This window comes from Trachemys scripta, chromosome 10 (genome assembly GCF_013100865.1).
Source record: "Trachemys scripta elegans isolate TJP31775 chromosome 10, CAS_Tse_1.0, whole genome shotgun sequence".
Classification (NCBI taxonomy): domain Eukaryota; kingdom Metazoa; phylum Chordata; order Testudines; family Emydidae; genus Trachemys; species Trachemys scripta.
In genome coordinates, this window is record NC_048307.1 from 2628538 (window position 1) to 2645158 (window position 16621).

At 47.1% G+C, this 16621-nt stretch overlaps 1 protein-coding gene across 2 annotated transcripts in view; it reads right to left on the reverse strand.

The window, feature by feature from the left end:
* The window catches only part of PRKCB (protein kinase C beta), a 241020-nt gene extending 224842 nt beyond the window's left edge, over positions 1 to 16178 (reverse strand). Inside the window, exons 1-2 of one of the 2 annotated variants that reach the window (XM_034784757.1) lie at positions 15913 to 16178; positions 15013 to 15044 (exon numbers count right to left, since the gene is read on the reverse strand). In XM_034784757.1, the coding sequence (XP_034640648.1) occupies positions 15013 to 15044; positions 15913 to 16082 (202 nt within the window). In that variant the 5' untranslated portion in view covers positions 16083 to 16178. The remainder of the gene's footprint in view (positions 1 to 15012; positions 15045 to 15912) is intronic. The other variant, XM_034784756.1, reaches the window with a different exon arrangement.
* Between the last annotated feature and the right edge of the window lie 443 nt (positions 16179 to 16621).

Genomic DNA, 16621 nt, shown 5'->3' on the forward strand with positions numbered 1-16621 from the left:
TTCAGAAGGCAAGCGCTAGGATTATGAAAATAGCGTTGGAATTTTAACTCACTCGTCCCCACAGAGAAGAGGCAGACACCCTTTAAGCAAGTAGCATTCCCACTCTGCCCCAAACAGAATATGTATATGGTATATATAATCATAAACTCCCCCCCCCCTTCCTGAAATCTGGTTTTCCCAGTATCTCAAACTATCTTGAAGTTCTCGCCAAGGGAACTGTTCCTTGGGCATCCTTACAGAGCATCCTCTGTCCGAGCCACTAACTGTGCTCCAGAAACTATCAATCCCTTCTCAGAATTCCCCGCTAACAAGATCTACTTGCCCAGGAGGCTGCGTTTGGAGGTTCACAGGTGGTCTGGGCTTTAGGGAGGGCATCTGCATGCACATAGTAGAGTTAATTGGCAATATGTATTTAGACAGATAAAACACAGCTCCAACACACAAGGTACTAAAATCAATACAAGTTAGCTTCAGGGTGAGGAATTCAGCCACAACTCTTAAAATGAAGAGTTTGTGCCCTCCCAGGTCTCTCCTACTGGAGATCTGGACTCAAACAGGCCTCGCGTGAAACACCGGGAACTCTCTCCCTGCTCTCCCAGCACAGTTTTCAGCACCATGGGGAGAGTTGTGGCCATAACAGTGGCCTAACGAGTCTATCTGAATCCCTTGAAAGCCAACAATTCCACCTATAGACATGATTATAGCCTAGGGTCAAATATGATCCACATGGAGCCGACCAGCATGCACACATTGAAGTGTCTGACTAACCACCCTACCTACTTTAGTTTATCAATGTGTGTCATGGCCAGTTCCCATACTCTTACGCTATTTGATTCCAGTAACTCAATACTCTGAGGTAGTAATAGTAACAGACAGTACGGTGACTTAGGCCAAAGCATTTTCCAGGAGAGTCTATGCATCAAGCAGAAATTGGATGAAGCGTCTTTTCACACGAGATTTGCTGACTGCAGTCTCATGCTTTTGGAAACTGAGTTGCCTTTTTTTTTGCCTTCAATTTATTTAGAAAGATACTGGAAAGAACACTGTACTACACTGAGTATGGGGCAGCTGGGCAGAAGGTAATGGGCGTTAACAATACAAGGAAGAGCTGCATCGCTAACTGCTAAGTACAATTGTATTTTACAGTGAGAGAGTTTAAAAAAAAACCCTGCAGATGAAGTAGCTGCAGGAAGAACTGTCCTGAAGTGATTTATATACTGCAGTTCAGCGTGCAGCCAATAGACAATACCCCTCACAGGCAGCAAACAGATACTAGACAGAAGGGCACTGACAGCTGAATTTGCACAGCGAAACCGTACGGATACATCAGCCATTGTTTCATGGAATAAATTTTCCATTTCAGAAGCAATATGGTCAGCCACTGTGAGCAACTGAAAGAGTTAAGAAACTGTAGGACACACCTGACGACTTAACCCAACAGGGATACGTGGAAGTAACTTCCTACCGTCCCAACAAGGAGTTAAAAAACAATCCTCTCTTTATAAAAAATGGATAACGTATAAGCAGCAGTAATTAATTTTATTGCACATGAGCCAAGCACATGAATCCCAAGGACTTCAGATGTTCCACATCCAAAAAAAACAATGTTTTGTAGGGCTGTTTTTTAACAAGAGAAAAGTTTGAAGTATCAGCACAGCTTCCCCAGCCAAGAAATCAATTGCAGCCTGCATTCAGTTTCATCAGCAAAGATGGTGAAAAGGGACGATTATCATGGAACTGTCCTGTAGCAGGGAGCACCTTCTTTCCTTTAACAAGGGCCAACCCCACTAGCTCTGAAGCGCCGAGAGCCAAAGGACATTCTGCCCCGCACCATACATCTACTCAATCCATTTTACATGCCATGCAGATTCCTACTGACCTCCAAGGAAAACAAAGTTCTTCACTCTAAGTCACCCCCCACCTGCTTTTTAATGGGACACATGCAGGCAGAAATATCCTTCTCCTATAGAAATGTCATATATACTTCTTATAGGGTTAGAAGTTCTGTGGGGAAGGCAGGTGCTGAGCAGTCAATGAGCGAGGAGCGCAGGGCACAGAAAAACATCCAGGGAAACGGCCTCCAGAAGGATTAAAGGATCCTCAGCTGGCGTCCTTTGCTGTAGCTCCATTGACTTTAACGGAGTGAGGGAGAATTACACCATTTGAAGATCTGGCCCAAAGCGCACAGGTACAAATATTTGACAGCACACTGACAGCAGCTACTTCTAATCACAATTCCTACCAGTTACTTCTTGAAAATGATACTTAATCAGGAGTTTAGAGCCCTGACAGGGGCTGCCTGTATTGTGAGGGACCTGGCCCCCATTGATATTTGGCTCCTTGGCGCAAGGTCCCGTAAAGCAGGTACAGTTTGTAAAGCTCTCTGGGGCACAAGCTGGCATTTTCTTAGTTTCTTGGCTGTGCAGCGCCTTGTACAATGAGCCCCTGATCCTTGGCATTACAGAACTAGAAGCAGGTTCTCGATGGCTGCCAGACCACAGGCTCTCTCCTGGAGAGAGCGTTTGATTTGGCTGTGTAACCAGTGCCAAGTTCCCCTGGCTGGAGTTGTGTCTTTAAGCCCCTGCTCTCCAGGGCAAGGACTATTTGTAGGGCTCAGTTTGGCCTAGTGTACAGGGCCATGTACGCCTGTGGCACTATCTGTAGTAGTCAAACAGCTCAGGTCCCTGGGCGTCTGTGGGAAACCGACTGCTCCAGCACATAAAGACAAGGCCAGGTGGAGTCCCACATGTTCTGTCTCAGAACTGCTCTCCACGCCAGCTTAGCAGAATCTTGGCTTACCCGTGGGCTCATCGGCGTTCACAACATGTTTCCTGACGCTAGCCCCCATGAGACTGGAGAGCCAGTGCAGGCCCATCACAGGGAAGCTATTTGTGAGCAGGGATTTTAATCTTCACTCACAGGGCTGCTGTCTGGAGAACTTTTAAAGTCACTCCATTCATTTTACTTCTCTGCCCTCTATCCCTCCTCCACCCCGGCCCCCCATCTCCTCTGTCCCCTGTCTAGTCTGCCGTGGGAAGAGAGCCATCGCCGACTTGGAAAACCATTGAGACGGACCTGAATGTCAGCTAAAGGCAGCGTGGCTTGAGGGGAGTTGGTGTTGAGAGGTAGGACATACTCTTCCTTACCACAGGGCTAAGCAAGCTACCTCCATGGCCCCTACACAGGGCTCAAGGGGGTACATGGGAGACGACACTCTGTCCCCTTCCAACAGCGGAGGAGCAATAACACGCATCTCCCTGGCTTGGGTATACTACATCCCCCACAGCTTCCTATCCTCCCCCTCGGCTGCTGTGGTGAAGAGAGGGGAGCTCTTTCCTTTAACTGTTGCCCTAATGTAACAAGGAACCTCAGACATGCCAGAGATAGAGACATGATGCTCCCGTCCCAGAGAACAAGGGACTGCGTGCAGTACCTGAATTCTGTTCCTTGTGTGTCAGTACAGAGCTTGTGCTCTTAAGAGCACAATGGTTTGGGGCTCTAATGGAGATTTCTGACAAATCCAGGGATAGCACAACCCCAACGTTCGAGATGTACCTATTATCTACCTCGCTTGCTTTGTCTGCTGTGATGCCAACGCTGCACTGAAGAGGCTCTGTGAAGAATTCTTATCCTCTCCTTGGCCTGGTTATCACAGAGCACACAATAGAGAAGTCAGGCTCTTAAGTGATCCGAAGGAAACCCGACAGCATCTGTGCCTCTCTGGGAGCTATCAGGACATACCAGGGGCCAGATTAGCTCAGACGGTAACACAATAGAAAGCCCTTTGTGACCTTCAGAAGTTCTACTTTTGCAGTGAAATTTTCCTCCTGCCTGTACTAAGAGCCAGCCCAGCGCAATTTCCTGAGTAAATCTGCCTTGCATTTGCATTTTATGAACAAATGAGGAACGTGTTGCATGCAAGACCTACAGTTACTTCTCTCCTACCCAGGCTGGTTATTCCCCTTTTTCAAACTGTTCTAGTTCACTGACTTCCAAACTAGTGATTCGGGAAGGCAGGCTGAAGGCATTAGTTGCACAGCACTTCACTCAGCCTCCGCTGCTGTTTTGTTTTGTCCCTCACGCTGGAGCCCTGTCACACGTCTAAGAGGCTCCCGTCCCACGTTTGGACCTTGGCAGGTCGAGAGCTGTGTTTACGTTAATGTGAAACACTTTAATTCTTTTCACAGCTGGCTTTTGCAGAGAAATACACCCAAACATTTATCTTTGGCACAATCCCATCCCACCCACCACTAGCAAAATGTCCCTTCTCATTACTGCACAGATCTGCAGGCAGGAACAGGAGGCGGCCTATTAACATTTTATTTTTGACTGTACACTTTTTAATTAAGTGCGCCGCATATGGATCAAGCCCTCATTGAGCTAGAGTGATGGACAGAATTAAAAGTTAACTTTAGTCACAATGAGCACATGCCTCATTAGCTCCTACGTTCAAAGGTGAACCAGAAATCTGCAGTGAAAGTTTTAAGCATTTACAAGTGATGTGCATTTTAAGTTGAGCTGGACCAAACATTAGAAAACAATATTGCCCTGACTGACTGGGAGAAAGGCAAGACTGGACCAGATTCCCCAATGGATCTTTTCAAATTATAACTTCCATGAAGATCCCAAAAGAATTTGAGCCTGGTTTTAAGAAGGCATACGGCCCAGCCTCCACTTCTACATCTGCAATTAAGCACCAATCCAGACATCTGATCTACACAGGTAAACCCTTATACCCTTGTGGAGCCCCACAGACCTCCACTGTCATAAAGGTCCACCCACCCAGATCAGATTGCAAGATCAGGGCCTCAGATTATAGCTACTCCATTTCCTGGCACAGTAAATGGGATGACTAAATGTTAAGCCAGGCACCCACAGCTAGTGCAAAACTGTGTTTGCAAAGAGATGTAACGCTACTTTTCCAAGATCAGGTGCTGTGCCCGTGTAAATGCTTGTTTTCAGAAGTATGAACTTCACCTCACCTGGAAAGTAGGGTTCTGGCTTTCCCTGTTCAAAAGGGAAAACAAACTGACCCCTAAAGGAAGCAAGATGCTACTCCATGTCCCTGCTCCCAATCCCTGACACATAGCAGGAGTTTGTAAGATCACATGATGCTGAGCAGCAGAGCTGGGTGTGAAATGTTTTTTCTGTCCCACAAAAATTTGAGATTTCCAAAGTTCTCCCATTCTGGTTGAAAACCCACAGAGGAAGAGAGACACCCACCGCAGAACAGCCTGGTGGCTTGGGGAACTCACTGGGATGTGGGAGACCCAGCTTCAAGGCCCTTCTCCAACCAATTTGGAGCAGGAACTGGAAGCAGATTCCGAACAGGGACTTGAACTGAAGCCTCCCACATGCCGGTGAGTGCCCTAACCACCAGGCTCTGGAGGGATCTTGCTTGATCTTCCATCCTGGAATTGAGAAATGTTTCCTGAGGAGAGTTTCATCAAAACGGACCCTTTCCTTCAAAGAGAGTTTTGGTTTCAACACATTTGTATTTTTCTGACAAGAAGTCGGTTAGTCAGAAAACTGACCAGCTCTGAGAGGAAAAGAGGACTGGGGCAAAAACATCCCAAACCTTGAGACGGAAGGAAAAACACCCTATTCTTCAAATATTTGTTTATCAAGGTCTCAGTTAGGCCCAAACATTGGATTATTCTTCCACCAGAATTCGTTACTGTAGAAGAATTTAATCATAAACCTAGTTGTCATACTCAGCTACTGGGGATGGGAAAATACCCCTACCCAGACGGAGCAGCAGGAGGCAAAGACACAGATGACATTCAGTGGGCTTCACGTCAGGCCCCGTTACTGCCCCTAACAGGAGTACCCGATTACTGTAGCTAAAAAAAAAAAAAGGTGGCAGCTATCCTTTCTCAGGAGACTAGAAAGGAAAATCCATCGACGTTAATTGCAATGGGGAAAAAATAGATTTCCCTGATGAACTTAATGGATTTTTGTGCACTTGTAAGAAGAAAGATGCTAATTAAGTCACAGCCTCTTAATGTACCCAAGTGATATATGCTGCAACAAACTGAACATTTCTACAAGTCATCTGCAGATTCTTGAAGTTCCAGAATTCCCTCCCAACTCCAAAACATGCTAATGAACCTTGAAGGCAATTATGGGTGGGCGGGGGGGAATCCAGAGCAAGATAGGGGAGAATTAGAAGGAACTATCACCACTTGCCTCCTGTTTTAAAGCAGACTTTGGAGGAGGCCTCACTACTCAACCTAAATTCAGAGGATGCATCTTCTTTTGTGTGTCTGTCAAACATATTTTTAATCAAAATTCTGCAAAACTAACCATCTGGAGAAGCAAACAGAGGACTAAACCAACTTCCCCTTTCTATTTCTACCTGCTCAACTGCACCAGTTCTAGCAGCAAAAAGAATTGGGTTCCTTGTATGCAAGCACACTTCCTTGTTGCAATATTAAAGTATATTAAGAATTGTTCCACCCCAGAGGCATTCAAACATTCTTCAAAATGATGTTTCCAATTTTTGCAGCATTACATAAACAACATAATTTGTGTTGCAAAAGTAATTGTAGTACCATTTTAATTAGTCTGTATGATCACTAACATTTCTCCAGTATACCACTAAATTACTAGTTTTGAGACAACTCTGAATGATTGGAGTTTGGTTTGTTTTATTTCTCACTTGCAGTCAATAAAGACACATTTTGAGTAGCTACATGGAGCGAATTATGATAGAAACAAGACAGAATGTAGCATCGGAATGATTTGCAACTTTAGAATGTATTACGGGTTTCACTTCCGTTTGGAGGGCAGCAAAGGAGTGGGGGGAAGGAAAGGGTGGGTTTTAAAGGCAGATATTTCTCTCTAATTAAATCCTACAGTGCCTTCTCCGGCTTATGTTTTGAACCAAGTGTTGAGTTTGAAAACTGAGGCTAAAATGAGAAAGCTGAATTGTAAGACGAGTGAATATTTTATTTCCAAACTTCAGTCTAAATGAAATACTTGGTGAACACACCTCAGCCAGCCTAATTATAGAGTCAGATAAAGAAATACAAAAATTGCTGCATGTGAGATAAGCCTCCAACAGTAAATAAGGCACTTTGTTGTTTTGAAAAGAATCAAGATTCTTCTTTCCAAAATCCTTCCCAATTGCTAGGTACATTCAAAAGGCCGCAAGCAGTAACAGGAGCAAGTTATTTCACATCCACGTGTGAGAGTCCAACTGCCCGGCTCTTCACCTCTAGGGCAGTGGTTTAATTCTTGCCTGGATCAGCAGACACAGAAACATGGCTCCATGTTGGCTGGCAACAAAACAGCTGTTAGCAAGTCCAGTTCCTATAGGACACATGCCTTCATTCCAGAGCCACTGGCACTCCTGTTAGCAGTCTCAGCAGAGGTGCCAAGGATTGAATGGGCCATGGGAACCAGCAGTTCCCTTCGAGCCAGAATTGAGGCACATTAGCTAAACAGATTGCCACTGCTCAGGCCATAGGAGTTCTCGGGATAAACAGAGACTTTGTTCTCCAGGGCTTTCAAACCAGTCCCTTTTCCCAGCACCAGGTGTTTTGTTTTATTTAATTGAAAAGGAATGAAGATCTTACTCTCAAGTTTCTACAGTAAGAAGGCAATTTCCGTAAAGCCTGATTACAGGTTAGTTCTACAAAGGTCCCTGGTTTTTCCATCTCCTCACAGTTATTTGTGCTATGGTAGGGCCTAGCAACTCCAATAAAGGGGCAGAGGCTCATTGTCCTCAACAAGGCACAGACACCTTTGCCTTGCTTGAGGTGAGCAGGCGATCGATCATTAGAAGAGAAGCTTGGCTTCACTAGCAGAACTCCATCCCACCGGAAAACCCTTGGCCAAAATTTTCAAAAATAAGACCCTAAACTTAGATGCCTAAATACACCTGCCATTAGCCCCCAAAAAAATTTTTTTAAATAATAAAATTAAAAAAAAAAAAAAGAAGGAGCCTAATGTCAGCCACTTACAGATCAGAGCTCCCAGACTGCAGTCTATCGCTACCTCCATCAATGCGCTTAACGTTACCACTATCAAAACATTCAGTTAGGAATCCCCAGAAGGCAATGCCACTGACCATTAAATGCCATACAGGATTGTCTCACTTGGTCAATAAACCAATGGTAAGCTCATTTCCCCCCCACCCCACCCGTGTCTCTGCTCTACACGGTTCTCACAGCATGGAAAGAAATCCATTTTAGAACTTTGTAAGAAGCAGAGGGAACTCAAAGTACTAAAAAAAAAAAAAAAAAAAAAGCCACACTCAAGGCCACATTAAAGCTTTCATACCTTTCAGGGACGACAGATCATTATGACACTCAAAGAGTTCCAGCTGTATCTTTTCTTCGCTTATACATAAGCGTTGCATGCTGAACTTTGTTCATATCCGGCAGCTCCAAACACATCCATAGTTCCCCAGTGATAACTACATTTTTCTAATATTTCTATTTCTCAACATACATTGAGCATTATCATTAGCTCGTAAGACTCTATGGGCCAAGTTCTGTTCTTAGATACAGCATGTACACAAGACTCCTACTGGCTAATGAAAGACGCATTCTTAACGGGGCAGTTCCAGGCACCAGCGCACCAAGTGCGTGCCTGGGGCGGGAAGCTGCAGGGGGAGGCCTGCCGGTCACCGTGAGGGTGGCAGTCAGGCTGCCTTCAGCAGCATGCCTGCGGGAGGTCTGCCGGTCCCATGGCTTCGGTGGCGAGTACGCCGAAGCCGCGGGACCAGCAGACCTCCCATAGGCACACTGCCGAATCCATGTTACCAGCGAACCTCCCACAGGCACGCCGCCAAAGCCTGCCTCACTGCCGTGCTTGGGCAGCAAAATACATAGAGCTGTCCTTGATTCTTAAGAACATAAGAACGGCCAGAATGGGCCAGACCAAAGATCCATCAAGCCCACTATCCTGTCCTCTGCCAGTGGCCAATGGCAGGTGCCCCAAAGGGAATGAACAGAGAGGTAATCATCAAGTGATCCATCCCCTGTTTGCCAGAAGCTGGGATTGGGTGACAGAATTTAATTCTTCTATCTGAAGGGAGAAGTTGCTCAATAACTTTAAGGTACATGTGAGAGAGACCAGCAATTAGTGTGGAATTCATGGTATCTTAATCATGCAAATGACTACCAGTCAGTCTCCCCAAACTTAATACAGAACGTCACAATAATTAATAAACTAATTATTGTAGATGACCTAGAAAGAAAGCAGGGCACAAACAAACGCCTATTTAAGCAGGTACAGGCAGAAGAAAGCAGTTTAGAAATGGGAAACACATACTTCAGTCAAGTTTCCTGAAGTCTCCTAAACAATGGAATAAAAATAGTTGGGAAAATTATTAAATCTGACTTTAATTTGCATTGAATAAATGGAAACTCTTAAAACCTCAACAGCAGTTTATTGTAAGGCACCTAGACCTATGAGAAAGGAAACAGAACTAAATGGAAACTCGTTCTGGCATGGACATCTCACATACGAGAAAGCTATTCCTAAGGGCACAAGGGACAGAGATCCCGACTGGAAGGCCTACGACAATGACAAAGTAATAAGTGACAAACGACAGATTCCAAGCGACAGATCAGACACTTCTATAAAATCAAGTATTTTATTTCATCTAAGACAGGATTGATTTCTAAAACGAAGTGCTTAGACACAGCAATAGAGAGATGCAGGGCCACTTCTTATAGCTAAGTCAGAATAAAGAACTAAGTTCTCCACATTTTAGTCCTTAATCACAGCAACCGCTCAGCAGCTATGCTGATGGAAAGGATGGATTTGTGGTGAAGATTCTGGACTAGGAATCAGGAGATCTAGATTAAACTCCTGATTCTGCCTCAACTCTATTTGACCTTGGACAAGTCACTGAATTCCTCTGGGTCTCAGTTCCCCATCTGTAAGAGGGGTATAACAATCCTTCCTTTCTCCAACCCTGCGTTTGTCTTGTCGGCCAAGACTGTCAGCTCTTTGGGACAGGGTTTTCTACTCCAGGCCGCTAGCACAATGAAGCCCCAATGCTTGTCCACCGACAAGCTGAGACCCAGATAGAATACAATAGACGTGAACTGCCCTTCAGTTCTCAGATACTGCAGGAGATTCTTTATGAAGTTAAAGAACTTTATAGAGTCAAAGTTGGTGCTTGCTACTGAAACAATACACTATGGAATCATTTCAGAATACGGAAGGCCTCTCACCGTCAACGAGAATTGCATTATGGATCGTTTCTTCCATTTAGAAATAATCCATTTATTAAAAAGAACAGGAGTACTTGTGGCATCTTAGAGACTAACAAATTTATTGAGCATAAGCTTTCATGGGCTACAACCCGCTTCATCCGATGCACAGAATGGAACATATAGTGAGAAATATATATACATACAGAGAACATGAAAAGGTGGAAGTAGCCAATACTGTGTATCCTATGACACCTGACTGGAGGGGGAGCCAAATATGAACAAAACCCCCAGTGTTAGGCACTGTCCTAGCCTCCTGAAACAAGATGACCAATTTGGCACCAGACTGACAGGTAAGAGGGTGGGAATGATCAAGATTTAATACTGATCAATTCTGGGGGGAAAGGGACTGGCCCCTATGATTCTAGGCCTGGGATCCTCAGTTCTTTCTTCCTGTCATGGGAGAAGTTATAACCCCTCCTGGAGTTTTCTGTGGATGATCAGTGGTCTAAAGGCAGATGGCACATCAAGTTATTCTATGCCTTCAATCTGAAACGTAAAAATATTCTACATAGATTGTGTCTCTTTAAACTTAGTGTACATAGTGGAAGAGGTTTTGACTCGGATAAAGATTAGTTCCACTGTTACTAAGTTACAGCAGTTTAATCATTAAGTTTAATTCTACTACCTCCGAGAAGATCTGTCATCCACAGATCTCAAAACACTTTACCAAGGGACATAAAAACTAAAATCCCATAGAAGTTTAATGATTTGGGAAGCAATTTGGGGGCAGGCACTGCCTATTTTATGTTTATGCTGCGCCCTGCCAAGTGAAGTCTGTGATCTGTTTGGAGTCTCTAAGTATTACTCAAATACAAAACAACGATTTCTGCATGCTCGTAACTTGAAATATCTCAGGGGGTGGCTTATTAAGGCAAGGAGGAGCCTTTACAGACCGGGGTGGGATTGTCAAGAATGTCTAAGTGATTTAGGAGGTTAAATCCTATTGAGTCAACAGGATTAATAGGCAGCAGGTTTAAAACAAATAAAAGGAAGTTCTTCTTCACGCAGCGCACAGTCAACTTGTGGAACTCCTTACCTGAGGAGGCTGTGAAGGCTAGGACTATAACAGCATTTAAAAGAGAACTGGATAAATTCATGGTGGTTAAGTCCATTAATGACTATTAGCCAGGATGGGTAAGGAATGGTGTCCCTAGCCTCTGTTTGTCAGAGGATGGAGATGGATGGCAGGAGAGAGATCACGTGATCATTGCCTGTTAGGTTCACTCCCTCTGGGGCACCTGGCATTGGCCACTGTCAGCAGAGAGGATACTGGGCTGGATGGATCTTTGGTCTGACCCGGTACGGCCGTTCTTATGTTATGTTCTTATGACTTGTGCGTCTGCATTACTTATGTGAAGAAAAACCCATGGCACCAAGTCTCAGAGCCCAAGGGCTAGAAATAGCAGGGTAAACTTTCCCACTTGGGCTGGAGCCTGAGCTCTGTGATGCACCCCCTCCGCCGGATTTTAGCGCGCCGGGGCTGCAGCCCGAGCAGTAACGTCACACAGCCCCGGCCTGAGTCAATGGAGCCAGGCTCCGAGACTAGACCGCACTGCGTTTGCAGCTCTGAGACATCCCCCAGATGTTTTGGAGGTCCCACCTAGGAGTTTGTAGGGTGGGGGGAGGGTTTGTTTGCAACATTTGAAGGTCAGTTGCGGTGCGTTTGCAACTCTGAGACAGTCTTTTTATGTACCCTGTTGGCTGACCCCACACTGCAGACTAATTTAATACTGATTCCAACCATACAGCTTAAACCTTGGAGCAAGTGCTCGGTTACAGGCTTGGTCAATACTTCCAAATGGCTCCAAAAGAGACTACAAAAACCTTCACATCTGTCTGCTGCTGAGCGCCACAGGTAGGAATCAGGACGCAGCAAAGCACTAGACGTTACACAGCAGGAAAGAGATTCTGCATTCACGGCGGATGGTCCAAGCGGACTCTTCTCTATTAGATTTTGACTCTCAATTATGTTATAATTCGATGGACACTTTTGACCATGCTGCTGCTCACAGCAGAAACACTAACCTTCCGCGGGTACCACAGGGGCTTAGCCAGTGGTGTAGCGGTGCAAAATGAAGTGGGTAAATGAACCTAACCTAAACTCCATGTTCCCCAAGTGAGAAATGGGTAAACTCAACCTCGCTGCTGGGTATAACACATGCCAGGGGTGGGGGAGAAGCACTTGCTGCAAGGCTAGGGTGACCAGACAGCAAGTGTGAAAAATCTGGACGGGGGGGGGGGGGGGAGGGGTAATAGGAGCCTATATAAGAAAAAGCCCCAAATATCAGGACTCTCCCTATAAAATCAGGACATCTGGTCACCCTACGCAAGGCTAAGCCACAAAACACGCCACCGGAGTAACCTGATGAGTGACTCTAAAATCAAGTACAAATCCTCAGAGCGAAGGCTACAGATCCCTGGCGAGACACTGACCTTGACTCCCACCACTACGACTTTCTGGCACGCAGAGAAAAGCAGGCACGAAGGCTACAACGTCAGCCCGGGCCTTTAGTCTGAGCTTCTTTGGTTTTGCTAGTTTAAGACAGACAGACCTGTCACATAAGTGGCAGATGTTATGCACCTCTGAGTGAAAGGCAGCATGATTTAGGCTCTTACAAGTAGATTTTATTGGGAATGATCTCTAGAACCCTGGCATCTCGGAGAGTTTCTGCAGTGATCCCATCAAGTGTATTTGGACACTAGAACTAGACTTATTGCAGTATTTTGCAACCTTTGTTATAGTCCAGAAATGGGCCATAATAAAACCTCTCCTCTAAAACTCCCTGGCTTCCTGAGGTGTTGTAGAGACAGGTGTCAGAGTGGGTTCAAATCTCGAGACAGTGATCTCATGCCTCGAGTTTTGTTTCTGTGTCACTTCCAAACTCTGATGGAGCTCATTTTCCAGTTCTGATGCAGATGAAGTCTGCCAAGACTATCTGTTCTTGTGAGATTTCATTGCACAGAGCCTTCAGTCTCATGCAAAATGGCTGATCTTGAGAGAAAGCCACCAGTCAAAATGGATATTTGGGGACAAGATTTCAGTGCCATTAAAAATATAAATCACAGCCCTGATTGGACTTCAAACAAGACTCCAAGCTGATGCAAATCTGAACCAAACTGCCCCAGCCAATACCTAGTTACATTGTACGTGCATGTATGATACTTAAATACATTTAAGTATTTCCCTGCAAAAAGATCAAAAATAAAGTGACAACTGCCAGCCACCAAGTATAAAATCAGGCTAAACCGATTTCATGTAATAAGGACACATCATAAATCCCTGAACACAAAAAATCCCCAGCATTATCAAAACACGGAGAGTTCTGATTATAACAACCCTAGAGTTAAAGGGGGGTGTTCGTTGGTTTGTTATAAAGCCTTATTTTCCAAGCAGTTTAACTCAGCCCTTCAAGTTCTTCAGGGCTGCATAGTTAAACAAGAATCCCAAAACTAGACAGCCAATAGCTAGTTCACAACGAGCCACACGTTTGGATAGTAGGTTATGTACATAAAAAGTGAGTTTACCTATCTCCACTGCTTTCCTTGGACCTCACTTGTATTTCAAGTGATGAAACATGACTAGCACTCAGTTTAAAAGCAGTGACCAATCCCTTAGATATTAAGTGGGGAGGTGGGGAAATGACTAAGCTACTTCATTGTGACTGTACCTTCTGCATAAATTTTGACTGGATTCCTGATTCCATCATCCACCCACAACCCACACCCCTTTCAATAACAATATTCCTGAAGTGGTAATTTACATGCTAGGCTGGAATAGCTCCAAGAGCAAAGCCACCCCTTTATCCAATACATATTCTGCATTAATAGCCACCTGACTGTAGGGGGGAGAGACTTGTTGGGGGGGGGTGTCTGGGGAAAAGGACATCGGCCGAGATATCATTTACTTAGACTATAAGTCTCTTTGCACATTGCCTAACCCGGGAGCTCCTGTCACGGACTAGAATCTCACTAGGTGTAACAACAATAATGATAAACACCTGCTGTCAGTCCACTAGCAGGGGTAGCAATAGCCACCTAGTGCAAGTCTGTTCTCCCCCCAGCACACACTCCTAAGCAGCGGTCAGCCTCAGGTCAATGTACTTGCATTGGATGGAGGTGTAGGCAACACCCACCCTCAGTGCTGCAGAGTCCCCTCCTATCCTGTCTGAGTAAAGATACAGCTGAGACCAGAGTCACTGCAGCATGCTGGGGAAACTCACTTTTAATTAAGTCATCAATGAAAGTTATTAACAAAAAGGAACAACTAAGCACCCCACACCACCCCCAACAGACAGAAATAACCTAAAAGGGAAGCAGAGGGTTTGGGCTGACACACTGTCACTGCACTTCCCCACCAGTCACACCATCCGCCCGCACTTCCTGGCTTTTGTCAGTATCTGTCAGTACCTTAAAGCTACTTAACCAGAGGGGGCTCTCGGTTTTGTTTTTCCCAGCCTTGTCTTATATGTTCTGCACACATCTCATGAAGGGAAGCCCTGGCCACTCCGAGAGCCCGGGGCATAAGCCACCAGGGCAGGGAGCTGCTCTGGCTTCACATCAGCACAATGAAAACCTGAGCACTAGGCTCCCACAGGGCTTTTCCCAGCCACATTTGAGAACTTCAAAGCTGCACGATAAGAGGCCCAGAGATTCCCCTGTTTGCAACACCCACAGCACAGCATGGCAGGGATTGCACACACTCAGGCCTGTGTGGCAGGGGACTCCCCCCGACACATACACACAACAAGCTGAAATGCAATACAGGTGAAGCACCTACCTTGACACTGGAATCCTTGCTTCCCAAACCCCCTGTAAAGGGAAAGACACACACAATTAGCATCCCCAGTGCATCAACCCACACACTAACCCGCCCCACCCCTTCTCCCTGGGTTGAGCCTCCCCAGTGAGACCTCTCACATCCTCCCATCTAGAGCTGGAAGCAAAGTGACAGCAGCTGGCAACCTGTTCCCAACGAGCTGCTGCCCTGCAGGGACATTCAAACGCACCCCTGGGGAGACAGGCTGGGAAGTGCCCTGCAGCTGGTTCAATGCTGCAGAAACAACCCTGGGAAAAGGCTAGGTGCACCAGGAGAGCAGGGGGTGGGGGAAAGAGATGAGGGGAAGCTCTAGTTTAACGGTCTTGCTCCCCAGCTACAGGGGGTGAATTTACCAGCTGATAGCGGGAGGGGGGGGTGCACACAAGGGAGTGCCCAGTAAAATCTGGGTACTTGCTGTTGTGTGAGGGGCCAGGGAGGAGCAGAGTGAATGTCCCAGGGAGCTGGGCATGCCCTGGGGTGCCCAAAGGAGGCAGGGGTAGCTGGTGAATACAGAGTCTATCTGGGGACACAAGGGGGCACAGAGTCATACAGACAGATCCCTAGGAGAGCATATAAACCAAGGGGGGCAAGGGGTCCCTGGCAATGCATGCAGGGATACAGGTATCCCCCCCCCCCCACGGGATACACAGTTGTGGGGGGCGCTGACAGGGCTCCCCGCGGGGAGCACGGCAGAGAGGGGGCTGGCAGTGCACGCCAAGGGATGCAGGAAGTGCCCCATGGCTGCTAGGGTCCCTAGAAATGCATGCAGAGAGGTGCAGGGGGTCCCCGGTGCCGCGTGCAGGGGTCCCGGGCGCTGCACCCCGGGGTGCACGGCGGAGAGCCCCGGCCGGGCGCACTCACCAGATGAAGTCGGTGCAGTGGCTGCAGAAGGTGGGCTGCTTGAAGAACCGGGCCGTGAACTTGTGGTTCTTCACCTCGTGCACGTTCTTCTGCCTCAGGGCCCCCTTTCGGGCGAAGCGGACCGGGCCCTCCTCGCCCTCCGACCCGGGGGCGGCTGGCGGCTCCGCCATCCTGCGCTGCTGCCCGCCCGCGGAGCCCGAGCCGCAGCTGGTGCGGATGCTGCGCGCGAGCCGGATGCAGCCGCCCGGCACCTCTGGCTGCAGCTGGGAAGGGAGAGCGAGAGGCTCTGTCCGCCCCGCCCACTCATCTGCATAGTGCCCGCCCGCTCATCTCCATGTTAAGTCCCGCCCCCGGAGCTTTATTTGCATAGCCGCTCCCCCTGCACCAGCGGCGCGGCTCCTAGCTCCGCCCACCGATTCCCCCCTGACTTGCGCGACGGTGCCCCAGCCCCGCCTGCCAGCCCCGCCCACTGCACTCATTTCAATAGGCACCTCCCAAGCCCCGCCCACGCCGGATTGATTTGCATAGCTTGGTCCTCGGCGTCAAAGCTGCAGTGCTCCCAGTCCCGCCCACCTGGCCCTGATCTGCATAGCCCCTGATGGGCACCCCTCCCCACTGGATCTGCAAACTCGCCCACACACTTCTAATTTGCATCGCTCCCACAACCTCATTTGCATATATCTGCCCTAGACCCCTCCTACCCTCTCCT